The sequence below is a fragment of the Miscanthus floridulus genome, chromosome 10 (genome assembly GCF_019320115.1).
Source record: "Miscanthus floridulus cultivar M001 chromosome 10, ASM1932011v1, whole genome shotgun sequence".
NCBI lineage: Eukaryota > Viridiplantae > Streptophyta > Magnoliopsida > Poales > Poaceae > Miscanthus > Miscanthus floridulus.
In genome coordinates, this window is record NC_089589.1 from 4995361 (window position 1) to 5013387 (window position 18027).

At 44.7% G+C, this 18027-nt stretch overlaps 2 protein-coding genes across 4 annotated transcripts; one reads left to right on the forward strand and one right to left on the reverse strand.

Annotated features, from left to right (window-relative positions):
- The first annotated feature begins 36 nt into the window (after nucleotides 1-36).
- LOC136486121 (uncharacterized) lies at nucleotides 37-9025 on the forward strand. 2 transcript variants are annotated; one of them, XM_066482905.1, is made up of 9 exons: nucleotides 37-167; nucleotides 300-444; nucleotides 1378-1535; nucleotides 1944-2028; nucleotides 2115-2175; nucleotides 2414-3789; nucleotides 4094-4249; nucleotides 6762-7366; nucleotides 8890-9025. In XM_066482905.1, the coding sequence occupies exons 1-6, from the start codon at nucleotides 55-57 to the stop codon at nucleotides 3715-3717; spliced, it is 1866 nt and encodes a 621-aa protein (XP_066339002.1). In that variant the 5' UTR covers nucleotides 37-54; the 3' UTR covers nucleotides 3718-3789; nucleotides 4094-4249; nucleotides 6762-7366; nucleotides 8890-9025. The 2 variants fall into 2 exon arrangements, with proteins under 2 accessions (XP_066339002.1, XP_066339003.1); XM_066482906.1 differs by lacking the exons at nucleotides 6762-7366; nucleotides 8890-9025 and adding an exon at nucleotides 4433-4466.
- A 37-nt stretch (nucleotides 9026-9062) lies between these two features.
- LOC136486122 (type I inositol polyphosphate 5-phosphatase 10-like) lies at nucleotides 9063-15202 on the reverse strand. Of its 2 annotated transcripts, XM_066482907.1 has the most exons (12): nucleotides 14873-15202; nucleotides 13797-13876; nucleotides 13637-13721; nucleotides 13377-13457; nucleotides 13147-13219; nucleotides 12914-13018; nucleotides 11661-12369; nucleotides 11353-11546; nucleotides 11166-11274; nucleotides 10923-11068; nucleotides 10587-10798; nucleotides 9063-9743 (listed from the first exon to the last, which is right to left on the reverse strand). In XM_066482907.1, the coding sequence occupies exons 2-11, from the start codon at nucleotides 13827-13829 to the stop codon at nucleotides 10594-10596; spliced, it is 1740 nt and encodes a 579-aa protein (XP_066339004.1). In that variant the 5' UTR covers nucleotides 13830-13876; nucleotides 14873-15202; the 3' UTR covers nucleotides 9063-9743; nucleotides 10587-10593. The 2 variants fall into 2 exon arrangements, with proteins under 2 accessions (XP_066339004.1, XP_066339005.1); XM_066482908.1 differs by lacking the exons at nucleotides 9063-9743; nucleotides 14873-15202 and having other exon boundaries at nucleotides 10096-10798; nucleotides 13147-13215; nucleotides 13637-13838.
- Between the last annotated feature and the right edge of the window lie 2825 nt (nucleotides 15203-18027).

Below are 18027 nucleotides of genomic sequence, written 5' to 3' on the forward strand. Positions count from 1 at the left end.
CCAGAGCCAGGCAACATCCGCCGCTCGATCGAGTCCACCAATCGGAGCGGTGCCATGGCCGCCGCCGCCGCGGAGCAGGAGCAGGAGAAGGAGAAGGAGCTCCTCTCGTCGGTGGTGGACGACATCCGCTCCTACTCCGGGTCCGACCCCCTCCGCCCGTGGCTCCGGTACGGCGCCGCCGCCCGCCGCCCCCTCCCTCCCTCCCTCTCGTCTCCCTGAAGCTCCGTCCCTGTGTTTTGCGCGCCGATGACGGATCGACTGACGATCCCCTTCTCCTCCGCCGTTGATTTGCTTTCTAGGGGGATGCGGAAGATGGAGCGGGCGCTGCCGCCGGCCACGCTGCGGGAGAAGCTGCCCAGGTTCCTGCAGAAGTGCGCCCAGGAGTTCCAGGGCGACGCGCGCTACCGCGACGACCCGCGATACCTCCGCGTCTGGATCCAGCTGGTCAATGTTCCTCTCCCCATGCGCTTCAATGTTCATTGTGGCAGCGTCATCGGTTCAGGGCTTTGGGGGCTTTCACTTTTCGGAGTGGCCTGAATCTGCACTGGTTCAGTTGACATGTTGGGGGCGGTTCAGAGTTGCCTCCTGGGCCACGTTTAGATTGCAAATATTTTCAACCCGATAAATAATAGCACTTTCGTCTTATTTGACAAATATTGTCCAATCGTGGACCAACTAGGCTCAAAAGATTCATCTCGTGATTTCCAACCAAACTGTGCAATTAGTTATTTTTTTTACCTACATTTAATGCTCCATGCAAACGACTAAAAATTGATGTGATGGAGAGAGAGAGTGAAAAAACTTGAATTAGGCCCTGCTTCTGCACTGGCTCAGTGGACATTTATTTCTGTCTGATGTACGGATTCCACAGCACAGCACAGCACAGCTTTTCGTTTCCACACTGTGTATATTGCGCCATTATCACGCCGGGAATGCTGTCATGAAAACTCTCGGCAATACCGCAATAGGCTCACTGCAACTTTTCCTCTAGACTAGGGTAGTGTTTAGTTCCCAAAATTTTGTAAAATTTTTCAAGATTTTCCGTCACATCGAATCTTTGGACGCATGCATGAAGCATTAAATATAAATAAAAAATAAAACTAATTACACAGTTTAGACAAAATTCACGAGACGAATCTTTTAAGCCTAATTAGACTATGATTGAACACTAATTGTCAAATAACAACGAAAGTGCTACAGTACCATTTCGCCAAAAATTTCGCCAACTAAACAAGGCATAGATTGTGCCATAGTGCCAGTGGAACAAGACACGTGCTCTTGAGGAAATGGCTCAACCATATATACCGTGCTCCATTTGGCTTTGAACCCCATGTTATAAGACATTGTCTTACTGGGTTTAATTTATTAACCATGCAGATGGACTATGTGACGGATGCGAAACCATTGCTCAAGAAGATGGAGCGGAATGGAATAGGCCTCAAGAGAGCTTCATTTTATATGGCTTATGCTCTGTATTATGAGAAGCACAAGAGGATCAATGACGCAGAGAAGATGTATCGTTTGGGAATCCAGAAGTAAGACTTTTACCCTCATTTTGTTTTTTGATACCACCTCCTTTTACTACAATTGTTATGTTATTGTGTGAGCAAAACTCACATTAGCTGAATCTTGCGTGTACTTTCATCATCTGGAACTAGGCATATCTCAGACCCACCACCTACAGTGAATAAGTTAGTAGTTATTATTTTAAAAAACAACTTAGTCTCTTTCCCTGGATATTATCATTTTTCTGAGATACACTATGTAGCCTCATGGCCAACCTGAATGACTCTATTAAGAAACAGTCGCACATGGTTATACAACACCTAACAATTGAGAAAAAATTAAGGCAGAAGGATTGCTAATGCTCCATGTTAAAAAATAGATCTCAGTACATAGTGCCTTTAAGAGTAAAGCTGGTTACTTACTCAAGCGATTAATAGCCTTGCAGAGCCTATTGGAGAGTTGCAAAAGGCACATGAACAGTTTCTTCTTCGCATAGAATCATACAAGAGGAGGAAAGATAAAGTATACTACTCAATTATCTATTACAACAGTTTATATCATGGTCAGTGTTGGGTTTGTTGACCTCCTTTTTTATTTGTGCACTTTAGCTGCAGGAAAGAATGCCTAGGAAAGCTGAGTCAAGTGCTACACTGATGAACCAAGTTGAAGGTAGGCCTGTGAAAAAAGGGTGTACAAATCATTTCCTGGTGTAACCATATATTGTCTTTGTCACTTTTCTCTCTATTAAAAGCTTATTATTCAATCTTCCACAAAATGAAGAAACAAAATCCTTCTTGTGGTTCCTTATCTCAAACCTTTCTTTTCTCAACACATTTTCTAATTTAATTGAAGTATAATATAGATGTTGATCTGTTTGTTACCGTACTTACTTTCAAATATGTTGCAGGTGAAAGCAGAAACTGTAAAGAACTGAAATCCAATACAATGCAAAAGTCAAGAAGCAGTTCCAATCCCTCAGTAGGTTGTTATCCTCCATTAGGGCCTGCTAAAGTGGGTATACTATGCAGAGGCAACTCAGGAGCTAAAAAGAATTTGCCCCGTTGTAATAGTGATGATACTGTAGTTGTACGGTTTGTAGGCTCTGCATTGGTTGGGAAGTCAGAAACTGAAGATGCCTGCCATCATGGCTTAGTTGAACCAACTATAAACACTAAGGAGGCTATGGATGCCATCAATAGCATGTTTTTTGAGCCAGTGGAACCTGAGACAATGCTCAAGAGACGATCAAAACCTAAGAAACCAAATTATGATCAGCAGGCAAGTGCATTTGGTATCTTTGTTGATGAAGATGAACCTAAAGGTAATCCAAATGTGCTTCACAACAACAGCATGAAGCAAGACCATCCGAAATTCAGTCAGCAAACAGGAGGGTTTGCGATCTTTGTTGATGAGGATAGTCCTGATGGCAACGACCAAAATGTGAGGCAAAACAAGAACTCTAATAAGGAAAACGTGAAGTTGAATCAGGAAACAAGCGCGTTTGAAATCTTTGTTGATGAAAATGAGGCTAATGGCAATGTCCAGAATGCCACATGCCACAGGAAGAATAGGTCTCCTCCAAGACCATTATGTGATTCATCTAAGAATCGAGGCGAAAGTGACTTCCAGAAGCCATTTGTTGGAGGATTTGCAATACTGCCAGATGATGAAGAAGAACAATGTGAGAAAAGTGATGACGGTATGAAGATGAATTCTAGAACTGTGCAGCCTACTAATGATAATAATAGTTTGCTCTGTCCAGTTCGAGATGATACAGGAACAAGATATCATGAAGGTTCTCATCCTGTGAGTTCTGGGCTTGGAGAAGACACTGTCATTCATAGATTTGTTGGATCCACTATTGATGATGAGCCTAAGGTGGAAAATGCATGCCACCATGGGTTAGTCGATCCAACTGTCAATCTAAAGGAGGCTATGGATGATATAAATAATATGTTTGGGAGACCACTGAACTTCAAGGGTGACAGAACAAAGCGGAAAGCCAATGCATTGTCAGATAGAAAAACAGCTCCAGCTTCTGGTTTCTCCATATTAGCTGATGATGACCTAAAAGATAACCCTACCAGCAAAGCCGATCAGAAGAATTCTTGCAAATTTGATGCTGAGGATGGTCTATTTGAGCCCACAATCACCACCCGTGATGTCATGGCAGAGATCAATGATATGTTTGGAATGCCACTGGACTTCTAATATTAGAGGGAACTGAATAACTCATGCATTTTTCCCCCTTACCTTTTCACTTTTCCCTTGTGAAATATGCAGGTGAGCATTTTCTTAAGTTTTTGTTGGAATGTTTACAGTTCATGTCCATTACCCCTGCAAACCTAGAAAATATTGTTTTGTCAGTGGGAAATCCAAACATAAAGATAACATTCAATTGGTGACTGCTGTCAATCAACATTTATCGTAGCGGGGGCTCGGAAATGGACATTAGCTTCACATGAATCTATTGATGCCCTGAGTTTTGCTCTGCTTGAAAAATGCCTCTCACTTTTGTCTCTAGATCCCTCCCAACCTGATTTTGCTTATGACCGACTCGAAAAGTTCATTGGTTCTCTTGGTGCAGGGGGAGATATGCACCAGATGTTTCAATGTCAGGAGAGCTCGCTACATGGGTAATTCAGGGCGAAGAAACTGGCAACGATTGCGCTGCTGCAGGAGCTTGGACCTGTTGCTGGTACAAATTCATCGGCATGGTCTTATCCATCCAGAGAAGGGAATGGTTAGCATCCCAACCTCATTAGCACCAACCAATTGATCGCTGGTGTCGTGTCATATATTGCTGTCATTGGCTGAAATGTTGGCTCAAGACTTCATTTTCCAGTTCAAAGTGTTGAGACTTGTACTATTTTATAAAAATTTTAGCAAGAGTTGGTGTGCTGTTCTGATGTTATGTTTTTTCTAGATTGCGCATGTACCTGCTTGTGATAATCGTATGCCTTCAACAACAAAGCTTTTAAGTCCCAAACAAGTTGGGGTAGCCTAGAGTTGAAACCCAGCAGAAGCAATCAAGGTTCAGGCACGTGAATAGCTATCTTCCAAGCACTCATATTTAAGGCTAAGTCTTTAGGTATATTCCATCCTTTCAAGTCTCCTTTTATTGCCTCTACCCAAGTCAACTTCGGTCTTTCTCTGCCTCTCATCACGTTACTATCCTGACTTAGGATTCCACTACGCACCGGTGCCTCTGGAGGTCTCCATTGGATATGCCCAAACCATCTCAACCGGTGTTGGACAAGCTTTTCTTCAATTGGTGCTACCCCTAATCTATCACGTATATCATCGTTCCGAACTCGATCCCTTCTTGTATGACCGCAAATCCAACGCAACATACGCATTTCCACGACACTTATCTATTGAACATGTCGTCTTTTCGTAGGCCAACATTCTGTACCATACAACATAGCAGGTCTAATCCCCGTCCTATAAAACTTGCCTTTTAGCATCTGTGGTACCCTTTTGTCACATAGAACACCAGATGCTTGCTGCCACTTCATCCACTCTGTTTTGATTCTATGGCTAACATCTTCATCAATATCCCCATTTTTCTGTAGTATTGATCTTAGATATCGAAATGTATCATTCCTAGGCACTACTTGACCTTCCAAATTAATATCTTCCTCCTCCCGAGTAGTAGTGTCGAAGTCACATCTCATATATTCAGTTTTAGTTCTACTGAGTCTAAAACCTTTGGACTCCAAAGTCTTCCACCATAACTCAAGTTTCTGATTCACTCTTGTCCGGCTTTCATCAACTAGCACTACATCGTCCGCGAAAATCATACACCAAGGGATGTCCCCTTGTATGTTCCTTGTGACCTCATCCATCGCTAAGGCAAATAAATAAGGGCTCAAAGCTGACCCTTGATGTAGTCCTATCCTAATCGGAAAATCATCCGTGTCTCCGTCACTTGTTCAACCTCTAGTCACAACATTGTTGTACATGTCATTAATGAGCCCGACGTACTTTGTTGGGACTTTATATTTGTCCAAAGCTCACCACATAACATTCCTTGGTATTTTATCATAAGCCTTCTCTAAGTCAATAAAAATCATGTGTAGGTCATTCTTCTTCTCCCTATACCGCTTCATGACTTGTCTTTTTAAGAAAATGGCTTCCATGCTTGACCTTCCGGGCATGAAACCAAATTGGTTCATAGAGACCCGCATTATTGCTCTCAAGCGATGCTCGATAACTCTCTCCCATAGCTTCATAGTATGTCTTATCAACTTAATTCCCCGGTAATTAGTACAACTTTGAATATCTCCTTTATTCTTGTAGATCGGTACCAATATACTTCTCCTCCACTCATCAGGCATCTTGTTCGATTAAAAAATACGGTTGAACAGCTTGGTTAGCCATACTATAGCTATGTCCCCGAGGCATCTCCACACCTCGATTGGGATACCATCCGGTCCCATCGCCTTACCTCCTTTCATCCTTTTCAGCGTCTCTCTGACCTCAGATTCTTGGATTCTCCGCACAAAGCGTCTATTGGTGTCATCAAAAGAGTCTTACAACTGAAAGGTTGTGTCCGTATTCTCATCGTTGAACAATTTGTCAAAATACCCTTGCCATCGATGTCGGATCTCATCCTCCTTCACCAAGAGATGCTCCCTTTCATCCTTAATGCATTTAACTTGGTTGAAGTCCCTTGTCTTTTTCTCACGAACCCTAGCCATCCTATAAATGTTCTTCTCTCCTTCCTTCGTACTCAAATGTTGGTAAAGATCCTCGTACGCTCTACCCTTTGCCATACTTATACCTCGCTTTGCAGTCTTCTTTGCCACCTTGTACTTCTCTCCACACTCCTGTCATGGTACAAGCGTCTATAACATTCTTTCTTCTCCTTAATAGCTCTTTGGACTTTCTCGTTCTACCACCAAATATCTTTAGCCTCGTCTCCACTTCCTTTGGTTACTCCACACACCTCTGAGACCACCTTCCGAATGTTGGTTGCCATCTTCTCCCACATGTTGTTTATGTCATCTTCTTTCTTCCAAGAGCCCTCTTTGATAACCATTTCACTGAATACCTCTAACGTCTCCTCTTTCAATTTCCACCACTTTGTTCTTTCAATCTTAGCTTGTTTATCTCTACGGGCACGCACCTAAAAACAAAAATCCGTCACCAAAAGCTTATGTTGAAAAATAACACACTCTCCTGGTATCACCTTACAACCCAAGCATGCTCGTGTGTCCTTTCGATTGTCTATAATCGTTATAATGTTTGAGCGTGATGACTGATGAAGCAACAGTCTAACTTCGCACGGAAATTGAAAATCTTGCAGATGTTGAGATAGAAAAACATGAGAGATTACCTTTGATAACACTAAAAGCCAATTTGCCATCAGATAAGTCACAGACAGTATTATATGTACAAGTTAAACAGGCCATGGAAGAACAGCTGTTCGGCTTCCTTAAAAAAGATCGGAGAATGAAGATATCCCCTCCACGGGGAGCCGGCGTGCCGTCCTCCCTCGCCAAGCGCAGCCCTCCAGCGTCTCCTCGACGCCGTTGACTGCCGGGCTCGTCGCCACCGGGGCGATGGCGTCGGACTCGGGCTCCGCCAACGACAGCGTCGCGCCGTCCAGCCTCTCGTAGGCGCCGCCGGGGAGGGCGACCACGATGCACCAGGGCTGCTGCTGCTGGCCATCGGGGCCCGCGGCTTACAAGACGAGGGATTGCCCCTGGCGGTGGAGGAACGTGACAGCGGCATACGTGGCGAGGTTGCTAACATTGGCCGGCCCCGGCGCCGCCGCAGGTCGCCATCCCGTCTGCTCCATCTGTGGGACCTGCGGCCTGGAAGGGAGTTCACTGGAGCTCGGGAGTGTTACCTGGTGAGTCTCATCTCAACCGCACGTTTTTGACCCAACGTTTACAAATTGTTTAAGATTTTCGCCTTTTGTGATAACAAATTACCCAAATTTTGTGAACTTGAATTTAAAATATTGATCTTGGAACAAACAATCAAATCAACTGCAACCCACAATTCTAGGATCATAAATCTTTACTTGTTTGCAATTCCTGGCTTTGGCGAATGCTGAATAGGAGGACATGAACATGGGCAATCAACGTTGTATGTAGTACATATGTAAGTAAAATGGTGGTCTCGAGGAATCGGGACCTCAGTGCCTCGTCGTTTTGTTGTAGGATAAAGACAAGGAAAACGAAATCAAAACAGTGGAGTAAAGTAACATCTGAAAAGGGCCATCGATGATGATGTTATGTGTTGACAGCGAGATTGTATCTTTCTCTCCCTATTGAAAAGAACTTGCGGTTTCTCAATTATCAGATTGATAATAAGTATACCAACTAACAAAAGTTGGAATGAATAGTCATTTCCAACATAAGTTACAAAATCAAATAACTTCTCTTCAAGAAACAACGCATCAACTACAGTGTGTTGGCCCAGGCATAGTAATGTTCATTTAGGCAAATCCTGTCAGTTGTCACCCCATCCCCATGAAAATTTGATGAAGGGAGATGATCCAGAAAGTACAGCTCTTCAACTATACAACCTACCTCAAGGCTATAATGGTCTCCAAATGCCTGTGCCGACTAGGACTGTTTGCTTCAAGACGTGTCATTCTGCATTCCCACCGATACGTATCATCATGCTGTTTCAGACATATGCTTTTTTTAACGCAGTTTCAGACATATGCTTCAGTTAATCTTCAAACATTTCAAAATCGTACTTGAGTGTTGCAAAATAAAGCAGTTTAACTGGTTACTGACTGTTACTATGGTGTGCATTACTGCATCTGCATTGCTAACATGACCATGCTTACCAAGAAGAAGACTAGTGTCCCATCATGTCAGCGTCATCAATCAACCTGTAGAAATGGCACCTACCATGTCCTCTTTCCCTTAAAAAGGAAAAAAAGTGTGCCTGCCGACTCTTATGGATCACTAATTCAGTGCTTGTTTAGTTCCCAAAAAGTTTCCCAAAAAGTGCTACAGTAGCCATCACATCGAATCTTGCGATACGTGCATGGAGCATTAAATGTAGACGAAAAAAAAAATTATTGCACAGTTTGGTTAGAAATTGCGAGACGAACGTTTTGAGCCTAATTAGTCAATGATTGAACACTAATTGCCAAATAAAAACGAAAGTGCTACAGTAGCCAAATTCCCAAAAATCGCGAACTAAACACGCACTCACTAGCACTGCGCGGACATACCATTCTCTCACTTCCTATACTGAAAACAGTGAGACAGGCAACCTGACAAGAAGGACATAGCTAGAGAAGTAGAGAGAAGCACACAAACTAATAAATTATAAATAAAGCATTACTATGTTATTCCATTAGAAAGCTTAAACCGCTCACTCACAATGAGCACCACACCCTCAATGTCTCAGAATCTTGCTCAGACGGCAGAAACAGGTAAGGATGAAACACACGGTCACCACATTGAGACTGGCATATGTGTTCGTTCAGTGCCATCTACAGGCATGCAGATGCAACCCCTGCGCTTTCTTCAGTATTGTGCTTCATGCAACCGCACACTTGGCCCAGAGGTTGACATCTACATTTACAAGTATGTTTCTTGGCTTTGCCTTGGTACCTAGCTAGATATTTATCGATAAAGTTATAGTTTTTTTCCCTGATTTCTGGTTGTTATGCTCAGTTTTGTACCTTTAATCAAGTTAGCTTTTGATCTGTGATTGCTACATGTTGGTTCTTAGATTTTGTGATGTCTATTCATGCAATGAGGTTTAATCAAGTTACTTTTGATCAGAACATGTGTTGATTCTTAATTTTTGACATGTTCTATTCATGCAAGGAGGTTTATTCAGGTTACTTTTCATAAGAAAGAATTCTATTCGTTTTATATATTGTTCAATCTTCTACTACTACCAGTCTCCGTAAGAAATGCTACTCCACTTAGGTATCAATCCATTTCAAATTGTAAGTCGTTTTAGGTTTGTCGTAAGTCAAACTTGTCTAACTTTGACCAAGTTTGTAGAAAATATATTAACATCTACAATATCAAATAAAAGTATCATCAGGACATATTTCATGGTGTATCTAACAAAACTAGTGTGATGTTGTAAATATTTGTGTATTTTTTCTCTATAAACTTGGTTAAAGCTAGAGAAGTTTGACAACGGAGGGGTACTTCTATTTTTCCTCAGCCTTGGAGTTGGAGATTTTGCTCCTTCCTTCTGTTTGATTACTTGATGCTGCAGGGGAGAAAGCGCTTTCTGCAGTACTGAATGCCGAGAAAAAGGAATGAAGATCGACCACGCTCGAAGGAAACGTCGGTCTTAAAATTGTGCATCGATATCAACAATTAAGCGATTTGAATATGTCAGAGGAAGTACAATATCATACTCCATATATAGCTGTTTATGCAACTATTTATGGACTATGTCGACCTTGTGAAATGAAATTGCCAGTTTTATGTTAAATGGAATTACAATTGATGTGTTTCTTGAGTCAGCATGAGTTTCGCAACGTGGAATATAACAAACCAACCGATATGTAGTATTTGAGCATTACAGTAGCAGCAATTGGTGAACACTGAAGAGCTCAATGATCTGGTACCAAATGAAAGCCTTTCAAGCTTCTATAGATTTACATGCTGGCAGTCATGTATGGACAGAGTACAATGATGCATATGACTGCATTTTTTCTTTTGAAATGGAGAAACATCAGTTAAGTTATTATGACTGTGCTACTAGTTTCCTCAACCTTGACACAAATTAAACCAAATGAATCACAGCCCATAGAATCAAGATATGGCATCAATCCTGTACTCATGTACTTATGTTCTTGGGAACCCTTTGGTTTCTGGCCCTGTGTGTAAGGGAACAATCTTGATTCTTGAAATAACAATGAACAATGGATAATTTTCAGTTAGCCTCATTGAGTCTCTAGACTGGTTTGCAGTACACTATGGTCAACACTCAACACCCACCAAGTCATTACCAAGCTCTTCAGGACATGCTTCCTTCCAGTTGCCTCCCCTGCATGCACATCTCCTGATCTCAGCACTTCGGCAGTGCACACAATGTTTCAAGTACCTGGAACAAGCATTCCATGCACTTGCTACATGTCTGCTACATGGAGGCGAGCAGGAGCTCCTCCGCGCCAACTTTCATGTTGGGGCCTGACGCGAACTTGACAAGCCTGTTGTTGTTGTCGGGGACCGCGGCCTCGACGATGAACACGCTACAGACGGGGCGGTGGTCGGAGAACTTGGACTCGCCGCGGATGTAGCATAGCTGCACTATCCCTTCCCCGTGCCAGAGGATCCGGTCGCACCTGCAGGCAGAATTTTTTTTGGGTTTGGTCACCATCAGGCATGCACACTGAACATTTTCTGAAAAAACACACATGAACATTTTCTGTTGTCGGAAGTCGGAACGGAAGGCGAAGGCTCACTCACCATGCCGGCGTCCTCCTCTTCTTCTTGGACGCCACGTCCTCGCCGGCGTAGGTGTCGGAGTTCCACGAGTACTTGTAAGTGGGGGCGAAGAAGATCTTGCCCTCGTTCCACCCTCGGAAGACCCCGCTCTCCCTTTCAGTCTTGAGCTGCTCAGTTGTTCAGATTTCAGAATGCTCCGTGACTGACACACATGCCTGCATGCAGAGCTCTGACAGGTCGAATGAGCTTGGGTTGGCTGGTTACCTGATCCTTCTCGAAGAGAGCGCCCCAGTCGTTGGCCTGGACGAGCTTCTTAGCCTCCGTGTAGCTCAGAGCAATCCGGTAGTTGAGATCGCCTAGCCAGATCACACGACTGCGCCCGTCGTCAGTCAGCTTACTTATCCGATCGATCATCGATCGATCCAAGTGGATGAGCAGGGTAGCTACTTACTCGTGGTCGAGGATTCGCTCGGGGATCCGGCGGCCGGAGCGCTTGCAGAGGCGGCGGAACTGCGTGTTCTTGAGGATCTCCACCACGTCGGAGTTCCGCCTCAGCTCGTCGCCTTCCTTCTCCCCCGACGCCAGGTGGCTGCACACGAAGCACAGGCTCGTCTGGTGCAGCGACATGCTCACCGAGATGCACCCCTGCAGTTGCACAAGCAAAATGGCATCACTTGATCTTGACGACGGCGGTGGCGGCGGCGGCGTGCAAATGGCAATGTCATGGCGGTTCAGAGTTCAGGCAGACAGCTGACCGACCTTGTTGCCGAGGTAGCCCATGATGCCGCGGCCGACGCAGGAGAAGCGGACATGGCCGACGTGGGGCACCAGCCCGCACCTCACCCACACCGTCGCGAACAGCCCCACCATCTGCTTGCACGCCACCAGGCAGTAGCTCTCGCGCTGCCCCGCCACCGCGGCCCCCGCAGCCGCCCCGGCGGCGGCGGGGCTCTTGGTCATCACGTCGGACGCCACGAAGCTGCTGGCCCGGACCTCCTCGTCGTCGTCCGACGTCGTCGAGTCGCCCTCCACGGCGGCGGCTCTCGCGCTCCTGCTGCCGCCGCAGCCCATCAGGCAGGGCGCCCTGCAATGCGGCGGCCTCCTCCGCGGCGGCCGGTGGAGGTGGTCCGACGATGGGCAGGTGCACTCCTTGAGCCGCCGCCCGAGGGTGATGCCGGCGCGCCGGATCTCCCTGTTGGAGGACTTGTGGAACCGGGAAGGGTCCAGTGGGCTGGAGCTTGGCGTCTGCAGAGCCGACGCCGCCGGGGACGGCGCCACCGCCGCGGCCGTGTCCAGGGACCGGCTGAACGAGTAGCCGCTGGATGAAGCTTCCAAGACGGCGGAGGCGTCGGAGGGCGGCGATGGCCGGTTCAGCGCCTGGTTGATGAGCGCCAGCCATCTCGACGCCGGCTCGTTGTCCTCGATCACCAGGACGTTGCCGGCGTTCAGGGGCACCACTTCTTGGAACCTGCATCGTATTGGTTCCAATTATGGCGGGAAAAAGATCCTACCAAGTTAAAACTGCTTCAAATTAAACTTCCAAGTAAACTAAATGTGGTTGATTAACTTAGTCTATGGATTAAAATTACAATACTCCATGAAACTAAAATTGTAATTTTGCTTGTTACATTAATCTGCCGATCGTGTTACTACGATAACTGATTTTCCAGTCTGATGGAATTATTAGTTTAATGAGTAGACAGCTGCCAGTGCTAGACTCAGTGGAATAAGAAATGCAGGATAACCACAAGGAAAAATCGTGATTGGTTTGCAGATTGAACGATAGGAAGATCAAGAGCACAACGTTAAATGTGCTGAAATCTCTCGTGGTTCTAGAGACATGAAAATGACAACGATTTAAGCCGAAAAGATAGCATACGTGTTAGAGACTGTGATGTCTGAAGATGTGATGCCTGAAGATATGCATTGTGATTGTGCAGAAGACACAGAAATCTCAATCGGATAAGACAATAACAATAATGCAGTTTTGTGATGCTTAAATATGAGCATACCCTAGCACATAAATGTCTGAGTAGTCATCAGAAGGCAGGAAGACATTCAGATTGAGACCCCTGTCCGGGGTCTTTCCGGCGACGTTCCATGTGGCTGCAAATACCCTATGATAAGAGCAACGCAAGCCAGAGTAAAATATCTCAATTTGAGCTAATGAAATAAAGAGATCTGAATCATGTATAGAAAAGTAGAGCCATTGGAAACTTATGACTTGACTGACGACTATGCTCACCTGAAAGCTTCCATATGAGTAGTACTGGCTGTTGCAGGAGAACCCAAACCGCCGAATTTTAGACTTCTACTTTCTATTTGGAACAAGATGAAGTTAGAAAATGGAAAGGGAAACCTTGCTTAGACTTCAGGGTCAAAAGAGTTTAAGATAACACATGGAAAGATAAAAGCTAATCAATGACTGAAAGTAGAGGAGTAGAATTAATGGAGCAGAATGGGATAAATACGTACCTGAAAGACTTTTGAAGAAGGATGAGGATGATGCTGACGGGGAAGCCACTGTCGACCGTTCTGGGGACTCTTTCAAATCAACTGAAAAAACCAACAGTATTGTCTGAATTTGACTGAAATCATATCAGCAATTTATACACTACAGTACTTTCGATACATAATATTTGGGATGTAGGCAATAGAATTTTTCTTATCCTCATGGATTACTCGAGAGGAGAAAAAAATGGTTGCTTCGCTGTTAGAAAGGATTTGGTAAAAACCTGTGGAGTCGATGCAGTACTCTGTGGTGCTATGTCTTGGTGAGGCATTCCCACCTTTTGTTCCATGAAGTTTTGGAAAGAGAAACTGGAATGGAGAGACAAAAAAAAGATAAGGAAAACTCTCAAAAAAAGAGAAGGAAAACTCTCAAAAAGATGCTACCTTCTTCTTCCTTCTGCTGGTACTCTTGTCCATGCCTGAACTCAGCTTGAAACGAACAGCTCATAAAACAAAGACAACGCCTGCAGAAGGTTTTCAGAACAAGTCAGGTTAGGTGGGCAGAAGTTTTAGCATTACACGAAACCAAACAGAAGAGTCTGGTGATGAAAATAGGAAATGGAAGGTAGCCACAAGGATTTCAAAGACTTGTTCTTCTGGACAAAGACTGGAGCGAAAAGAAATTCAAAGGCTCAACGAGAAAGTGAAAAGGCACCAGCAGCTCATTTGGAAACATTACTTCAAACAGTAATATGAACCTAACTGGACATAAGAATCTCAGCAGATCACCAAACAGAACAGTGTTTGTCTTCTGCAAGATACCTCACAGAATTACGTGCGAGAAAAAAAAAGATACCTCACAGAATAGAATGAACAGAGTGGAAAAATTCAACCGAGAAGCTGACAGCAAAAGAACTAGTTGAACTAAAAAACATCTCTACAAAAGGAAAAAAAGCAAATTGCCACAAAATACGTCATGACTGTTTCAAAAACTTCTTTTACCAAAAATGTGGCATGCACGATGACGAAGCATGTATGGTCCATCCTCAAAGGAAAAATCTACTTGTTGGACATGTCATCCAAATTTGTGGTGGTGATCCGGTCCAATGGAACAGAAGCAGTTGACTAAGCAGACAGGTTTAAAACAGCTATATGGATACAGGCACAACTGCTGCTGCTGGTGCCATCAACATGTCATTTAGAAATTCTGAATCTTGAGAAACATTTCTTTTTTAACATGCTGGTGAAAATGAAACAACCCACAGAAAAAGCTCCTCAAACCAGTGGACAAGAGACAGTAGGACGGCGGTTCGCGTATGTTTGCACAACCACAGGAATATTCGAATAATAGGCTATATCCTAATTCCTTGGTAGATCCAAATGGCCCTTGCGGAGAACGCACACCATTTTGTTTTCGATACAATCAATCGATCAGCGACGAAACAAAAGAAAAAAAGACGAATCATGAACAATGGAACTTTAGAACAGGGAAGGGAAGGCAGAGAGTCTGGAGATCTTACATGATTGGGAGCAGCTAGCTGGTGGGAGGCATGAGAAGGGATGAATAGCTGGAGGAAGGGGAGCAAAAGAGGCTTCAGAGAAATTGGGGTTTGACGAGCTGTCTCCACACTGCACCAAGGAAGCAATGAAAGTTGCCAGGAACCGAATAAACTAACCTGCCTAGCTATATATATAAGCCTAGGAAGCAGGCTGTCAACAAGTGTTGCATCGTGCTGTGTTAAGAAATAAACTCCTCCATGGATATCCAAAAGAGGGGACAATGGTTGTTGGTTGCTCTAGGAACCACCACCGGGAGCTAAGGTAAGGTAAGCTGGGAATGAAGTAGCTGGAAATGAAAAGCTTTATTTGAAACAGCTTGTTTGAATGAAGGCTGGAATGGAACAGCTAGCGAGTAGTGCAGGCAGAAACCTCCAAAACAGTATCAGATGCAGACAGGAGGAAGAGGCCAAGAGCTGAACAACATGCTTTGATGTCGTTGATCGTGATAATAAGTTAATAGTACAAGTAAGTAGTGAGACAAATATGTGTAGCAATGGGCAATCGTACACGGAAACCGAGGCAGCCGTTTTGGGGCTTGGAAGCGTCCAAAATCAAATCAAATCAAACGGACGCAGACGCTGAGGGCTGAGGCTCCAAGAAAAGATGATTTGACCCAAGATTTGTTGCTTTCTGGCGGTCGGTCGGTTGGCGTGCCTCGTGCCGTCGTGCGTGCGTGCGTGCGCGTGGCTGCCAGCCTGCCACTGTCAAATGGAGAGAGATGGAGACGCAACCGCGAGCAGAGATAGTGGTGGTTTGGAAACCGCCGGCCGGGACGGCGACGACGGCGATGCGTGGTCGTGGTTGGTTGGTGACGACGGCGGGGGAGGGAGGACGTGCGTGCTTGTGGTTGCTATTGCTACTCCCCTACCTTGGTCAACTCGAATCGAAGGAGAGCCTGAAACCAGCTGCCTGAGTGGGTCCCGCGCGCTCGCTCCGATCGGATCCTGAGCTCCTGTCGTCACGTTGTCCCCTGCGACGGCCGCAACGGCTGCTTCGTGCACGGCAATACGGAAATGCGCTGCAGCAGGTGCTCTGATCTGTGATCTCAGTCTCTCACCATTCATCTCGCCTGACGCCCGCTGCTGCAGGGATCGACGACGTGCAGCTACCTGCTCAGTGCTCCATGATTAGTACAGCCGTAGCTGCTGCTGCCTGCCTGCACGCTCATCTTGGACCACAAGACCACCAAGCCATGCATCTAGCATCCATGCTGCCACTCGCTGTAGGTTACTTCTCCCTTTGACTTTACTGTTTGGTGGGTTACTAATACTACTACACACCTTTTTTTATATACTAACTAACTACTATTTTTTATGAATTATATTAACTAACTGGCAGGCGCAGCAAAAAGCCTCTCTCGAGTACCTGCTTCAAAGCGAGGTGAGATGCTGATCATACAGCGTATGGGCCACACCAAAGGACCATCAGCATTAGAGCTGGAGGCCTTTGACAAGATCTTCGACGGCAACCTAACCGCGTTCAACGTCGAAGCATTGGATGCGCTCTTTTCGGACGGTGGCAAGGGCCCGTCTATGTAGCCGCGAAGGCGCAAGGCCATCTCCTAGGTCGCACCGCTGCGTTGGTTTTGGTTATTTTTCATTTATGTAATATCGAAACTAGAGGTCTTTTACTAGGATGGTCCAACTACGGTTGGTTTAGGTCGACCTCCTTCGGTGCTCGATAGAAATGCATTGTCTGTATATTTAAACTCTTCTACTTAATACAATGATACACAAAAATCTTTTGCGTATTAGAGAAAAAATACTAACTAACTACTTGCTCACTACTCCCTCTATCCCCTTTTAAGTGTTGTCTAGATTTTCGTGCTAAGTTTCACTACATTTATAGAAAAAACATCAGTGACATTTGTATCTCTAAATAAGTGAAAATAAGTGTACTACAAAAAAAAATATAGTTAATCTAATGATATTTATTACGCACCATAAATAATAATAATATCTTGTATATATGTGGGTTGAGTACGTTAGACTCATCGATATGCGCGAGAATGACACACATAAAAGAGGTCGAAGGGAGCATGTCTAAAATACAACGAGCAATTTTAGGACCAGTTAAGAAGTCTAGCAAAACATTAACTTGTCTCTCATCTTATCTTATATTCTTGTAAAGCAAAAACCCACTAGCTATTTATCTCAGCATACAAGCTATCCAACTAGACAATGCACTATCACATACAGTTAAAATCCACTAGCACATGCAATTGTAATGTCCACGTCAGCAAGACACATAAATATTTTGTTGTCCACGTCATCATACCACACAATCAAGTACAGGGACGAAGCCAGAAAAAAATTTAGGAGAGGCTGAACAAAAGAATAGAGGCTTTTTTATCTTCTCTTAACCTTAGTCCCTCCTACCTAATACATATATGCATAAAATTTTAAGGGAAGGCTTAGGGGGCTCCACGTGCCCAGGATCGGTAGGGGGGCTAGAGCCCCAGCCCCACCGTTGGCTCCGTCGTTGCAATCCACTAATCCGTAATTTCCGCAGCAACGCGCAAAGTATGCTTCTAGTTAATTGGAGTTTGGTTGTCTAACTTAAGGCCCCATTTGGTGCAACCATGCTTCACTCGTGGACAAGGTTTTTTTTATTTGGCTCCATGAGCAGCTTCAGCTACATATTATAGAAGTCATTGTGCATGAGATGATATTTAAAAGGCAAGCATGAATGTGGTTTAAAAGGCATACACGTATGGAATAGGTTAAGCAAAACTCAGAATACCTTATAATTTAGGACAAATATTTAACCTTAAATATATGTTTGCCCAGCGCAACGACCACCCTACTACCGACGATGTGTGTCGTTCCCTCACGCCCCGCTCAGGTGGCAACGGACTCACCTCCATCGCTCAGGCAAGGGCAGGGGCAGCCACATGTCACTGCGTCACGCCATCGCTCATCTTGGACCACAAGACCACCATGAATCAAATTCGCTCATCATATTTGAATCTGATGGTCCATGCATGGCATGGTACGTACGGCGGCCAATGCAATGCAAGGATCATTATTTGCGGTCAATGGATGCTGGATCGGTCCTGAGCTAATCTCGGCCGTCTGATACAAAATCAATAGATGACGATATAGAGTATCATCAG